Source organism: Brassica oleracea, chromosome C9 (genome assembly GCF_000695525.1).
Source record: "Brassica oleracea var. oleracea cultivar TO1000 chromosome C9, BOL, whole genome shotgun sequence".
NCBI classification, from domain to species: domain Eukaryota; kingdom Viridiplantae; phylum Streptophyta; class Magnoliopsida; order Brassicales; family Brassicaceae; genus Brassica; species Brassica oleracea.
This window is the reverse complement of record NC_027756.1, coordinates 3,141,449-3,156,986: the sequence shown is the minus strand read 5'-3', so window position 1 is coordinate 3,156,986 and position 15,538 is coordinate 3,141,449. Positions and strand designations below refer to the sequence as shown.

At 32.2% G+C, this 15,538-nt stretch overlaps 3 protein-coding genes across 15 annotated transcripts in view; all 3 read left to right on the top strand.

The window, feature by feature from the left end:
* The first annotated feature begins 764 nt into the window (after positions 1-764).
* LOC106314118 (zinc finger protein STAMENLESS 1-like) lies at positions 765-1,586 on the top strand. The gene has a single exon (XM_013752051.1). It carries the CDS (start codon positions 786-788, stop codon positions 1,584-1,586), a length of 801 nt encoding a protein of 266 aa, XP_013607505.1. The 5' UTR covers positions 765-785.
* A 4,771-nt stretch (positions 1,587-6,357) lies between these two features.
* Positions 6,358-7,145, top strand: LOC106317536 (zinc finger protein STAMENLESS 1-like). The gene has a single exon (XM_013755342.1). The coding sequence runs from the start codon at positions 6,366-6,368 to the stop codon at positions 7,143-7,145; it is 780 nt and encodes a 259-aa protein (XP_013610796.1). The 5' UTR covers positions 6,358-6,365.
* A 2,724-nt stretch (positions 7,146-9,869) lies between these two features.
* Positions 9,870-15,538, top strand: part of LOC106318704 — an 8,020-nt gene continuing 2,351 nt past the window's right edge. The window contains exons 1-9 of one of the 13 annotated variants that reach the window (XR_001265359.1): positions 9,870-10,207; positions 10,327-10,410; positions 10,521-10,611; positions 10,735-10,853; positions 11,412-11,512; positions 11,634-11,716; positions 11,985-12,052; positions 12,271-12,417; positions 12,663-13,032. Coding sequence is in view for 1 of the 13 variants with exons in the window: in XM_013756800.1 (XP_013612254.1) it covers positions 10,543-10,611; positions 10,695-10,853; positions 11,338-11,354; positions 11,424-11,512; positions 11,578-11,642 (399 nt within the window). In the remaining 12 variants the exon portion in view is untranslated. The other 12 variants (XR_001265357.1, XR_001265356.1, XR_001265361.1 and 9 more) reach the window with 12 other exon arrangements.

The window sequence follows — 15,538 nt, the reverse complement described above, 5'->3', positions numbered from 1 at the left end:
TCTGCTTGTACCCACCCCTACTAATAAGATCTATCAAATAGTTTTAGAAAATCTCTTACAAGCAGACGCAATCTACTCCTTACGACTTTATTTCCCTTAGTTAATAATTTTTACTCCCAAGTAGAAGTGTAGAACATAGAAAGTGAAAGTTGTCTACTACCAAAAAAGCTAATAATCTCACAAGTTTATTTTACCTATTTTTCTCTCATGGCAAAGAAGAAGCAAATCTAGTATGTAGTCAAACAGGTTAAGAATAGCATCATCCTCCTATAAGACTGAAAGATGCTACTTTGACTAGCTAGCTTATTGGTTGTTTTTTCATTTTCAAATATTTTTGGGCCAATAATTTTTAATACCATTACACAGAAAATACCAAGTTATATAATTATATTGGTACATATTAGTTAATGTTGACCAGTGACATTTAAGAAAAAGATGACTAGTAAAACAAAGATAACTTCTAAAATGGATTGAAATTTGAAAGTGGTATATATTACGTAAGAATGAGTGTAAATACAGATTGTAAAAATTATTTCCATACATCACAGGAAGACAAAATGAGTAAAATCAACACAAAGAAAGAAATAACCATATCTTCTTGGATATGGATTGAAAATGTAGCTCTGACTTTAATTAATTTTACACAATGGAGATTTTATACCGTAAGTGTTAACGAGAGATGAGGTTGTCTTCTCAATAAATAGCGTCCTCACGTCTCTGAATCTAGCACACAGAGATAAAATATCACTTGTCAGTCTAAACAAACTAAAGAAAAATATATTGATATGGAGAACCAAGTTATGTCTTCTGCAAGCTCTTCCCTGGCCCAACTCGAAAAATGCAATGACATTAACGTGGCTGTGGAGGAGTCCAAGGAGACGGCAACGGAGAACAACAATCCGGGACTAGGGTCTGATTCTCAGGAAGTTGTGACTGAAAGGAGGAGTGAGAACCCTAGTCTCGGATCTGGTGCTGTCCCAACAGGAAACGGCTTCATTTGTCGCTTTTGCAATAAGCGGTGCTCATCCTCTCAAAGCCTAGGTGGTCACATGAACTCGCACACGAGGGAGCTACAGTGGGAAAGGAAGCAGAAGGAGATGGAACAACAGTTCCATCGTCAGTGGATATTAAGTCAATATTCACAAGGTGCTTTATCAAATGATAATAATCTTGGGAACACTTCTGAACCTTTCAAACGCATATGTACCGGCCTTTATCCATCTTTCAATAGCGGACTCATGGACATGAATATGACCGTAGTTCCTCGCATGGCTCCTACTGGTTTCTTCTCAGGGAACACTTTCACTAACGGTTCCTTTTCAGGGGGACTTGAGCCAATACCCTCCTACAACAACTATCCCCCGATGCTCCCTAGAAACGTTCCTCCTTTTCCTCCACATAGGACTACCAATCTTCCTAGCTATTGGTATCCGCAAGAGAATGTATTGAACGAGGAGGATGTCATCTTAAAGCTAGGAAATGACAATATTGTGGAGATTGATGATGATGATGATGCTGATGCTGATGCTGTTGATCAGCCAGAAGAAGGGACATCTAAGAGCTGGGGCGCTGATCTATCCCTTTAAGTATTGTTTAATTTTCATTTTGAGGTATCATATCTATTAGAGACCTCTCTCTATCGTATCTATCTATGAATGTTGTTTTTCTCTTTTTTAATTTTATTGTATTCCCTTTTTCAATATTCCTTTCGAGTAGCATCTCTTCTTCTTTGTTGATTTGCTTTTTAATCAATTTATGATTCCTATTTTCTGCCATATATATATATCAGGAGTCTTTTTATCATTTCGGCAGTTGTCAAAATCCTTGGTTGAATTTAGTTAGGGAAGTAATTTCTACCAATGTTATGTCTCTTGATTGCAAGAATAACTCATATTATATATAATGAATTTTGGAAGAAGCCAATGAGACGTTATAAATCCATTATATATTAATTGATAAGCATTACAACTTATGACTATAGCCACGTATAATTACTAGGATGATTCTCAGAATCATCAGAAAATAGGTTGGTTCATCTAAGTATATATTATATTTTTTTATTAAATTAACTATCAAATTGATTAGAAGTGCATAAAAAAATATTCTTCATACTTTCTTTAAATAAAAGTTACGAAATTACCTAATATGATTAACATATATACGACAATTAATGATTTTGAATAATAAAGATTTGATAATAGTTTTTGTATCCTCCATCATTTTTTTGTTTAATTTATATTATTAAAAAAATAAACAATCACATTAACCATATAATAAAAAATCAAAAAAAATTCTTATATGTTATATGTTACTTTTTTTAAAACGACTATAAAGTACTAAAACTTTTAAAAGTCTTACAATAAAAATTTTGTGAACAATGGTTTTATTTTTATTTTTATAAAAAGATACAAATGATCATAAAATTATATAAATATGAAGTATCATTTAATAGGTATTCAGATTAAATATATATATATATATTATTTAAATTAAACTATATACCATATAAAATACACAAATATTTTAATTTTGAAATTTACATTGAAAAGGTATTGAGAGCTGAATATTTTAATTTTGAAATTTTCATTGAATTTTTATAAACAATTCTAAATTACTAAAACTATTAAAAATCTTTAATTAAATATTCATATTAAAATATACTAAATATTTGGTGATAAATATTTTTGACCGGATTTTGGAAATATTTTTAAAATGATTTAGGAAATATAATATTAGAGATTAAGTAAATCTAATTGGTTATTTGAAAATCTTTAGTTAGTAAAATATGAAAGTTCGTATTATTTCAAAAATAATTGTAGATATTTGTAGCAAAAGTTAGGCTATATTTAAATGTGAGTAGTTAGAAATAGTATAAGTTTAGAGAAATATATAAAGTATAATTTAAAAAAAAATATCTATCTAGATTCAAATTATATCCAATTTTGTGATTCGCTTTTTATAAATTGTACATATTAAGATATATGTGATGTAAATAAGATAAACCAAAACTATTTCGAACAGATAAATGGTAAATAATTTTTTTTGGAAAGATCAGTGAACACACCTTCCCCATCTATATCACATTATTATTAGTGTGAGTGTTTTTATGTATTAAAAAAACGAACAACAGAAAGACAAACAGAATATGCATAATTTGTCATTCAAGATTTATACATGATATAAGAAAGAAAAAAAGATTTACACAAGCAATCATCATGCTTAATTTGAAAACAAGAACTATTGTATTTGTATAAATTTAAGTTTCACTCCGCGTAAGGCGCGGATTATCACTTATTAATTAAGTACACCAGCGTCTGAAAGTTAAGAGTGTGATTCAATATTTGTTGATTTAGATTATGTAGGACATTTAAACTACATGAGATCTGTTACATGGTATGTTTTATTCTTGTATAAAGACCTATATGTTGGAAATTGGTAGGACAATATGATGATGCAATGTCTGAAACTAAATATATGACAACGGAAGAGTATCCAAAAAAAGCAGTTTGAGTTCATGAACTTGTAGAAGAGTTGGACGCTGATCAAGGTGTTGTTCGGTTACATTGTAATAGCTAGAGTGTGTTATGTCTGGGCAAGAACTAAATGTATCCAATTTATAGCCTCAATGGCTTCTTCCATAACTTATTTTAGTGCACACCATGGCGTACATCATTCATCCAAATGCATTAACATAATCAACTTTGTCATATCTCTCTAAACTGGTCGGCATTTGACATGTCAATTTTTATCTCAGTTTTTTAGTAGCACTAAAATCTTTTATTTCAGACACTTCTTCCAAATATTCTTTTTTCACTGAATAATATGTTCGATGGTGTTCTCAACAATGAGCGTATAAACTATAAAGAAGATACCACAAGGTTAAAAAAAATTACTTTTCAAAATATTTGAAATGTTTTTTCGACCAATAATGTTTAACGTTTCACTGTAGATGTAATGTATTTGTGGACTTGGTTAGACGTAATTTTGATTTTAGAATTAACCTTCTCATACTGTCCAACGTAACCTTTTATAAATACCCCAAAACAAAGACTAAGTTTGCATGATTTTATGCTCTTTTTTTTATGTTTAATTAATTTGATGCATGCCAAAACGACAGTTTTTAACAATCTTGCTCTGGTGTGCGCGGATTAGAGCACAAAAAAAATTATCTTATTTTTACAGCTAATCTTTTCATTAATTTTTATTTTTTAATTCACCCACCTAACTAATGTACATAGTTTGGTTTTGATTAGGGCATCCATCAGACCTGAATTGCTCGAGATGCTTCATGCTCGTGGTTGCCGCATTAGATGGGACTGAAGAACAAAACTTACCTCCACTTTGGCAGACTGTAGCCGTTAAAAATCAATGGAACTTTCTTAGTAATACTTTAAATATGATTTCATAGGTCTACTTATGTATATACTTCATCCGTTTCATATTAAGTATTGTTGTAGAAATTTTTTTCCGTTACAAAATAAGTGTCATTTTCGATTTTCAATGCAAAATTTATTAATTTTATTCAACAATTTATTTTTCTATTGGTTGAAATATGGTTATGTGTATAGATATTTGTGTTTTTATATAGAAAGCATACAAAATTAATTTTTTTCATAATCCGTGTGCACAAATTCAAAACGACACTTAATATGAAACATAGGGAGTATCAATTATCAAATATTCTAATATGTTTTCAAATTCAGCTTGTCAGTTATCTCTACTGGTTTGGTCTTGCCTTGCAACATAAACAATAGTTTTTTGTGGTAATTTCTTTTTAAAAAAATATTATTTTGATATTCAAGGCGAAATGATCCCCGTTAATTACATTTTCAAGGTATTTGAAACGTTTGTTAGAATGTTAAAATCTATTCAACCAAAAAATTATATACAGCGAATTTACATGTTAGTCAGTGTTGCTAATTAAAAAATTTAGACCAAGGATAAGCTTTACTTTCACTAGCTAGCAACAAAGGTACTAATAACTAAGGGTGGCACATTTGCTCGTTAATTGTCTCTACTTAACTCGTCAGATCCAGTACTTGGTCTGACCAAGTCTAGTATCAAGTAATCTGTTTAAATTATTTATAAGCACAAAACAAATATAAGTATTAATTGGTGTCGTTTGACTTGTTACTGGCTTTTGTTAATGAGCAAAAACACATTTTCTAAATCATAGTAAAATAATTTGTTTATATTTCCATTTTCATAAGTGAATCAAACATAGGTGATATATTTATATAAGCATATTGGAATTTTCTCTCTCTTATATATTCTATTTTCAGAATTTACTAAAACATAAAAACAATGAAATATTCTTTATCTATAATAAAGTTATTTATCTCTAAACTCTAACGAATTATCAAATAATTTACCAATAATTATCAAGTACCTCACAAGTAATTTAGAAGTAACAAATAGTAAAATAAGTAACTTGGAAATCCGTCGTTTTTAGCAAGTACTTGAAACTGTAAGTACTCGTTTTTAATAAATCAAATGTAGGTCCAAAATTTTACTATTCGTACAAGCCAAGCCGAAAACTAAATATATCAAAATACCAAGTACTCTGCTTGTACCCACCCCTACTAATAAGATCTATCAAATAGTTTTAGAAAATCTCTTACAAGCAGACGCAATCTACTCCTTACGACTTTATTTCCCTTAGTTAATAATTTTTACTCCCAAGTAGAAGTGTAGAACATAGAAAGTGAAAGTTGTCTACTACCAAAAAAGCTAATAATCTCACAAGTTTATTTTACCTATTTTTCTCTCATGGCAAAGAAGAAGCAAATCTAGTATGTAGTCAAACAGGTTAAGAATAGCATCATCCTCCTATAAGACTGAAAGATGCTACTTTGACTAGCTAGCTTATTGGTTGTTTTTTCATTTTCAAATATTTTTGGGCCAATAATTTTTAATACCATTACACAGAAAATACCAAGTTATATAATTATATTGGTACATATTAGTTAATGTTGACCAGTGACATTTAAGAAAAAGATGACTAGTAAAACAAAGATAACTTCTAAAATGGATTGAAATTTGAAAGTGGTGGTATATATTACGTAAGAATGAGTGTAAATACAGATTGTAAAAATTATTTCCATACATCACAGGAAGACAAAATGAGTAAAATCAACACAAAGAAAGAAATAACCATATCTTCTTGGATATGGATTGAAAATGTAGCTCTGACTTTAATTAATTTTACACAATGGAGATTTTATACCGTAAGTGTTAACGAGAGATGAGGTTGTCTTCTCAATAAATAGCGTCCTCACGTCTCTGAATCTAGCACACAGAGATAAAATATCACTTGTCAGTCTAAACAAACTAAAGAAAAATATATTGATATGGAGAACCAAGTTATGTCTTCTGCAAGCTCTTCCCTGGCCCAACTCAAAACATGCAATGACATTAACGTGGCTGTGGAGGAGTCCAAGGAGACGGCAACGGAGAACAACAATCCGGGACTAGGGTCTGATTCTCAGGAAGTTGTGACTGAAAGGAGGAGTGAGAACCCTAGTCTCGGATCTGGTGCTGTCCCAACAGGAAACGGCTTCATTTGTCGCTTTTGCAATAAGCGGTGCTCATCCTCTCAAAGCCTAGGTGGTCACATGAACTCGCACAAGAGGGAGCTACAGTGGGAAAGGAAGCAGAAGGAGAATGAACAACAGTTCCATCGTCAGTGGATATTAAGTCAATATTCACAAGGTGCTTTATCAAATGATAATAATCTTGGGAACACTTCTGAACCTTTCAAACGCATATGTACCGGCCTTTATCCATCTTTCAATAGCGGACTCATGGACATGAATATGACCGTAGTTCCTCGCATGGCTCCTACTGGTTTCTTCTCAGGGAACACTTTCACTAACGGTTCCTTTTCAGGGGGACTTGAGCCAATACCCTCCTACAACAACTATCCCCCGATGCTCCCTAGAAACGTTCCTCCTTTTCCTCCACATAGGACTACCAATCTTCCTAGCTATTGGTATCCGCAAGAGAATGTATTGAACGAGGAGGATGTCATCTTAAAGCTAGGAAATGACAATATTGTGGAGATTGATGATGATGATGATGACGATGCTGTTGATCAGCCAGAAGAAGGGCCTTCTAAGAGCTGGGGCGCTGATCTATCCCTTTAAGTATTGTTTAGTTTTCATTTTGAGGTATCATATCTATTAGAGACCTCTCTCTATCATATCTATCTCTGAATGTTGTTTTTCTCTTCTTCTTTTTTAATTGTACTTCATTTTAAATATTCCTTTGGATGTAGCATCTCTTCTTCTTGTTGATTTGCTTTTTTTTTTCTTTATCAATTTATGTTTCCTTTTTCTCTGCCATCTATATATCATGACTTCATGAGTCATTTATCATTTCGGCAGTTGTCAAAATCCTTGGTTGGGGAAGTAATTTATACCAATGTTATGTCTCTTGATTACAAACCTTTCGGTCAGAACTCAGAACTATTGCTTATATGTCTCACAATTTTTGGGACTGATCGCAAAAACTATTTATCCACATATACTTAATTTTCTTGGTTAAGTTAGTCGAGTTAATATTTTAATGTTGATTTAAAGAGAACCCGTGAAGAAATTTTAGTTTCAGGAGACATGGTACTACACACCATAGCACTATAGATAGCAGTGTCAAATGGGTGGCTTATCCATAAGTGATCGGTGTTCAAAATATAATCGATCGGTCATGGACAAACCTATATGCGAAGCAGTTAATTGGCTAGACCCAATTTTATCCGGAAAAAAGTGGATCGAACTAGTTGGTTAGTCGACAATCCAAATAGTTAAAATATTATGTTAAAATACATTTGAGAGAAAAATCATCAATGCCCAAAAAAAAAAGTCCACTGGACATGATCATTTAAGCATGAAGATTCCATTTGAAATCAATTTTATATTTCTAATTTATTACTTGGACCATAAGGATGGCTCATTTTTGTAAGAAAGGAAATTAACTTGCCGATTCAGATAGCTAAACCGAAGATACATAATCAACATATAATATAGCAGAAGGAAAATTTGTAACACTACGTACAAACTTGTCCGCCATTGTATATGATGTTGATATATGCATGATCCTGAAGTTAGATAAGAAAGTCTTACTTTATCGAAATTCCTTTGTATGGATAGTAAATGTTGGTCATTTTTCAAATATCAACAGCATATTTACCGGTTGAGAACAGTTTGTTGCAAAGACTATCTTTGAAAACTGTAGGACAGCCCATTTAATCATAGTTTTTTTTTTTGTTTAGATCGGATATTATTTTATTTGGGTTTCAACCATCAATATCTAAAAACAGAAATATTTATCTTGATAAGTCCATTAGGATGTGGACAATCTAATTGACATCCATAGATCTAAACAAGTATCTTTTTTATGAAAAGAATATGAAATGCATCAATTGAATTATATTCAACATACTGTGTAAATACGATGCGTAATTATTAAATTCTTTAGCTTAGAATGTTAATTTGATATGATGGAGCGGTTCTGTCTATCTTGCAGATGTTTGATATCCTAAGTACATGAACAGAAACTTCAAGGTCGAATGATCCGTGTTCGACGTGCGGACACTGCAGCTACCAGCGGTGACTAAAATATACACCAAAGTATTTAACAATAGAGTTTTTATGTATAGTATGTTCATGTCAAACTCAACATAAACTTGAGTCTCGGGATGGGCTATTGCTGTATTGATTATTAGATATTTACAGCACAGACACAAGAGCAAGATTGTTCAAATTGTCGTAGTGGCATGCATCAAATGAATTCTCCAAACAAAGAGCATAATATTATGCAAACTTAGTAATTAGGGACCCTAGTAATTATTTAGGGTAATTATAACAGGTTACGTTAGACCGTATGAAAAGGGTTAGTTCTAAGCCCAAAAATTCCAAAATAATAAATTACTAGATTTTGACCCGCACACCCATGCGGGTGTTAGTTTAACTTATATATATGATTCTGTTCTAGCTTTGTTGAAGAACATTTCTTTTAGCTTTATTCAGATTGTAAAAGAACATTCACAATTACCTCGTGAGATCCATTTAAAATTTCTTCTTCTTACTAAAAAAAACTTTGATTTTGGTGCAAGTAATTAGCTATTTTTAATCATGTCCCTATGTGATTCTGCTAACTAAAGAGTTCCATAACATAATTTGTGTGTTTCACACTGTTAAAACTGTTTTTAGGATTAAAATGACTTCAGTTTAGTATCATTTGTCTCTGATCTTGGGTCGATTAATTTTGATGTTGTTTTGTTTGATTAGTTGGGTGATCATTGCATCCAAGTTCACTGATAAGAGCAGAAGGCAACATATAAGAAACTGTGGTTAAACTCTATTTAAGATCATCGTTTCTGGGTTTTGGTTTATCCAATAATGGGTTCTAATTTTCGAAATGGTATATATACTTAAACTCTGATTTCAAGAGAGAGGTTGGTTCCCTGAAGAAAATACACTTTTGTGTGAGGTTAGACATTTTTTTATTACATAAATGAAGAGATTATAAAGTTTTCTTTTGTGTGTGTTTGGTTTTATAGACACAAAGATTGTTAAAGAACATATTGAATGAGATAGAAAAAGGGGTCTCATGTAACCTAGCGAATTTTTTTTTGTAATGGTGAACGGAGTGCTAAAACTAAGAAGAAGATGGTAAAATATGTTTGCCTAACAAACAAAAGTGTTTTTTTATTGCGTGTTGAAAATAAAATAGAAGGTAAGAGATGTATATCTAACCTATACTAAAAGCAAGATATCAAGCCCTTTAAACGCATCCACATCAGCTGAAAAAATCAGTCAATTAGAGATCCTTAACTAGCCATGTCATTTAGGTTAAAATATTGAAACAATATTGACTTCAATTGTATTCACTAAGAACTTGATCGATTGGTTTTACTTCGTCTTTATGTTCTCTGGAAAACGTTTTGGTAGTGATCGTAATAAGCACAAGTTTCAGCCAAAACGTTTTGCCTCAACACAATCAGTCTCCGATTTCCCTCCTCTCTTACTAGCCGCTGATGCCGCCTTTCAGATCTCCAATAACCCTAAAACCACCACCAAAAAACATAAACATAAGCCGCTTCAAAAACCAGGCCATACTGCGTTAAGACTGATTTCCCTACAATGTTCCATCTCTTCTCTCCTCATACATCTCCACCAACCGCTTTGACTATGTCCTTTCTCCACTGGTTTGTTTCTGATCGATTCTCACATTTGTGTATAATATTTTCTTTGGATATGGCGCTTCAGTGTTTTATATATCTAATGAAGTTTTTTTTCTCGCTCTCTGTGAAATGTTGGTATGCAGATGGCCCTTCGTATAGGCCGATCTTAGTGGAAAGAAACGGACACTCAGGTTCTACCAGTCTCTGACTCTGAATTACTCTTACAGGTTGTTTTGAGTTTCTTGCTTTTTGTTAATTTTTTTTCAAGATTAGTCTTTTATGTACAAGAGAATCTTCAATTAAGCTCTAACTTTCTATTCCTTCTTTCTTTCTTTAGTTTTGTTTAATGTGATTCTACTATGAAGTTATTGAGGGCTCCGCTGGTTAACTCTGATGGTGATTCAAAGGATGCTTTCCCAAATAATCTGGTAAGACGTAGGACCAAAATTGATGCAATGAATTGATTTTTAACCTCTAGCCATTAATTTTCATCGCCTTTGCTGAATTTCAGGTTTATGTGCTTAACGGCTGCGTTTTCTGTTTTGCCGTAGGTGTTCTCCATGTGATGTTGAAGCGTGGGTTTGCTTTCAGTGTCTACAATATGAACATCCTCTTGGAGGGTTTATGCAAGAATCTGGAATACGGCAAAACCGTTACTTTGCTTCGTGAGGTAAAGTTTGAGTTCTCCGCCTGATGCTGTTAGCTACAGCTATGTTATAAGAGGCTTATGCGAGGGGAAATAGTTGTAGAAAGCATTGGAATTGTCGAATGATATGCAAGGCATCCATAATAAGCACTGATATAAGTGTATCACCCTTTCACCACATCGTAATAAACTCAATTTTGAACTCATGTTATTATTCACAAATTAGTCTAATTTGGGTCTGCAGTCGTTTTTAACAAATGCTCAGAGGTTCTATGATGTCATGTTAGTACATAGGATTGCAGTTTGTTGGCGTTTTTGGGCTCTTTTAACCATTGCTAGGTTTGAGTTTAATTTTATTTTTTATTAGATAAGAGTTTGTAAAATGCAGATGGAGAATACATTTTATGCATTGAATAACAGTATAAACACAAAAGCATATGATAATTTTGACACATAATCTTTCTTGCAACATGCCATCAATTTTGCTGCAAAACATTGGGGTCTTCAGTGCCTTTTACGAGATAAGTGAGTCATATTCTGCTCGACTCTTTGGCTGACTTCACTTGCTTGCCTGTTTCTAAGTATGTTGTGTAGCCAGGGGATATCATGCCTCCTCACTGTTACTATGGAATGCAAGCTGAAGCTAAACGTAGAAATAGAGGCCCCGACACTTGAGTCTGAAGGTAAATTTGCATTCCCTATCTTTGCAAAACTTATGTTCAGTGATTGAGTAGTGTGCTTGGTACAGCTCAAGAATACAGAATAAAGCCTGCTTACTTTGTTTCTCATAATCTCCTTCACCAGCTTGAATAGGGGAACACCAAACCCATTTCAACATCGCAGGTATTAAGAAAAGTTCTGCAAACTTGGTATCAGAAGCTGCAAAGGTAAAGTTAGCCAGTGCAACATCATGTTTGTATTAAGTATTAACTATTTAGTTCACATGAACGCATCATAATAAGATGTCAAGCCATTCTTCAGTGTTATATCATAACCTTTCTTTCTTTAAACTAAAAAATTAAAACGACTACCTCTTCTATTAGGTTTTTCTTTTCTTTATATATGCGACTAAAAGTAGATGTCACTACTATGTTTTTATTTTCTTTTTCTCTTACTAGCTTAATTGGGTATTTTTGTTGTTTATTGCTGTATAAGGGTCGTCTGCTCAAGAGATTAAAAATTTCCTTAAGAGATTTGAAGTTGGATCTGGTCCTCTGCTTAGGGTTAGTCTCCTGATTATTAATTTTTTTTTACTGAGGTTGTCTCTTGATTTTTTTATCCTTATAAATACTGTATTACTTTTGAAAATTTAATTTTTTCAAAAGCTTGTAGTGTGTTGATTGATTTTTTCATGGTTCTGACTGGTATATATATATATAAATATATATATGCATGCCTATACGTACACTCTCTTATACTCTTTGTTATACGGTCAAAACAGTGTTCCAACAATGGATTCAATACAATAGAGCACATTGGTAGACTTCTACTCTTCAGTGATCTCTTAAGTTTTCAGAGGTTCAAAGAGTTCTATGCTTCAACCACTATCTCCACTGAGGATGAACCTTACAAAGGTCTTAGTAATCTGGTAAAGTGCTCCAATCTCTTTAATAATGTTGTTTATATTTTTATTTCTTCCTCATAACTTCAATTGATCTTGCCGTGCAATGAATGCATGACAATACATGAGTGTTTTCAGTGACTTACGGTCCTACAAGCAAATGACAGTTTTCTTGATAATAAACGAAATCTTAACATTTGAGGTCTATATGTTTATCTTTTGCTAAGTTTTTTTTGGTTTTTTTTTTGTTGTGACTGGACTGGTTTGGTTAGTTAGCCCCTACAGGAGACTTATTTTCTTACTTGGATGATCTGGCAAATTCATTGGATATTCAGGCTTACATAAGAGAGTGTGTTTGGACAGCCGGAAATTGATTTCCCATCCCAACAGTGTGTTTGGACAGCCGGAAATTGATTTCCCATCCCAACACCGTCTAGCTAGCTAGCATCAATAGCGTATGACACCGTTAGATTGCCACTAAAAGCAAATCCACAAAAAAATGATTCATCTCCTTACCACTTCGGTTTTCTCCTTGTGAAATTAATAGAATTTTCTCATATGTATTCACCCTCTTAATGTTTTGTGGTTTTTTGGAATGTTTGTGTTTAAGTAAAAATAAGAATTTCGTTTCAGCAATTCAAATAATATGTCTATGGTTTTATATCAGGATGTCTACTCATACTGTTTTATAAAACACATATACACAGTCAAAAACTGTTAAATACATTACACAAAATCTTGATCTTAATTTGATATGACAAAATAGATAGATTAAGATAATTAAACTATGAACTTTTTTACCAAATACAAAAAAATAATATTTAATTTAAGATAATGTAATAAATTTAGTTAAGCGAACATTTTAAATAAATGTCACAAGTCATACTCTTAACTAAAATAAATTAACTTACTATTTTATACATTTAGTTACTATAATTATAGAAATTAGTGCATTCATTATAGAAAATTTATTATATTTTTAATATGTGTGAACAAATGAAAAAATTATATTTGTGGATTAAGGGAGCAATAAAAAAATTCATATAATATAAATATAACAAATTAATTAAATGATTAAAAAAGCATTTATTTGAATTTCACTCTTTTTACAATTAACTCAAAACTAAGTGATATAGATAGTCAATTAAAATGGGTTTATCTTCTTATTTGATGCTGTAAAAATGGAGGTCGTTGTTGGTTTACTTTAAATAAGTACAAACGACACATAAAATAATAAATGTTAAAATGTCAATCATTTTGACACAGAAAATTAATGTTGATCAACAATGTTCTAATTTTCTATTCAGAACATCAACACAGCTCATTTTAAAGAATTATATCAAATACAATTCAATTATTTTTTTCAAAATTACAACTTAACTACTGATCGCCTCAACAACAAATATTTTGAACACCACTAAAATCTTCAAAGCTTCGTAAAGAGGAACAAAAAAAGTTATTCACACATGAAGTCAACACTTAACTTAGCATCCTACAACAAATAAAGCTTTCCGTAACAAACAACATTTCAACGACAAAACATCTCATTTACGGCCATATTTGCAAAAGCTAAACATTCGATATTAACTAAAACTCATTTTATAATATTTAAAATTCAAACAACAATTAAAATTTTAAGTTTTTATGTAGCAAAAATCCGCGCGTAGCGCGGACAAACGATCTAGTATATATATAAGGACGATGGTGTGCTTAGTGAGCTAATTAATTTCGTATTTAATAATTAGATTTTTTATTGAATGTAGGGACTCTATACCTTGGAATTTTTTTATTAAGTTGGTAACTGAGTGTATCACGTAAAATATTTATGCTAGATTTTAGGTGTAAATATGTAAAGTAGTTAATATGGCAGAGATTTCTGTAAACAACCTATAATATTTTAAAATATTTTTATTGTTATGAAAAGCCCGAAAAATATGTGGATGCTAGGTACAGATATTGAGTTTTTATATACTCGTTTTGGGATATCTGTTTTTATTCGATTATCAACATAGTTAAATTTAGATTTTCATAACGAATTTAGATAGAAATCTCGGTATACAAATTGTTTTTTAATGGTTAGTACATACCATTATTTTTAATTGTACACCAAGTTTGTTTTGAAAACAATTTTTTGAAATTTATAAACTGGTTTGATCATATAAAAGGTGTAAAGTACAATAATAATTTGTTTGCAATTACTAAACCAATTACTCCGTAAGCCACCAAATTGATACTATACTCCATAGGCAACATTTTAACAATTAAATTGCAATTACTAAAGATTGTTGCAATTATGAAATGAATTTCACAGAAAGATTAAACTAATTAATCTGCATGCCACAAAATGTGTTAGTGCAGATGAGGCGACGAAAAACAAGTGCAGAAAGTAAAACACACAAAATTTGTTAACGGGGTTTGTTTCCTACATCCCCGAAACCTCGTCCAGATTTCATTGACTTAGAACAAGGAGCAACCTACAATTGCTATATGATACAACACACACACTAGTGTTTACCACTCTTTTCTAAGTAGAAATCTACAAAGATTAGGAATCAAGCACGCATGCATAGATCACCATCCGGCTCACCGGAGCACACTGTCTTCTACAGCTGCAATCTTCACAGATCTCTTCAATGAAACCGTCATTGCTAAACTCCCCCTGAGTCTAGGCTTCAATCTTCCACTTCTCGGAAGTACTTCACCAAATACGTCAGCATCCAACACACACCAGTAACACCAAAACGCTTGATCACCCAAGCACACACAAAGCTCACACGAGCTACACAGGATGGCTAACTCCACCACACAAAGTGCCAACTCAAACGCCACCAAACTAAGTCCACATTGGACTCCATCAGACAATGCTTCAGAATGTCCTTCGACACCAAGCAGTACCACACACCAAGGAAACCTCTCTCTCTCTTCTATGAGGTCTAGCTGTCTCATAAGGCACACCTCTCCTTACATAGCTACCAGAACTTGCTCTCCACGTCTTTAACTTGCTCTCCAAGTCTTCCAAATACACTTAAGACAACTTTCTATTTTCTTTAATGGAAAACTTCATCTTTAAGTAACTCTCTTTTGCTTTATAGAAAACGTCCATATGTCTTCAAACATATATCCTCTTTCCTTTTCCAAGCTCAGCAAG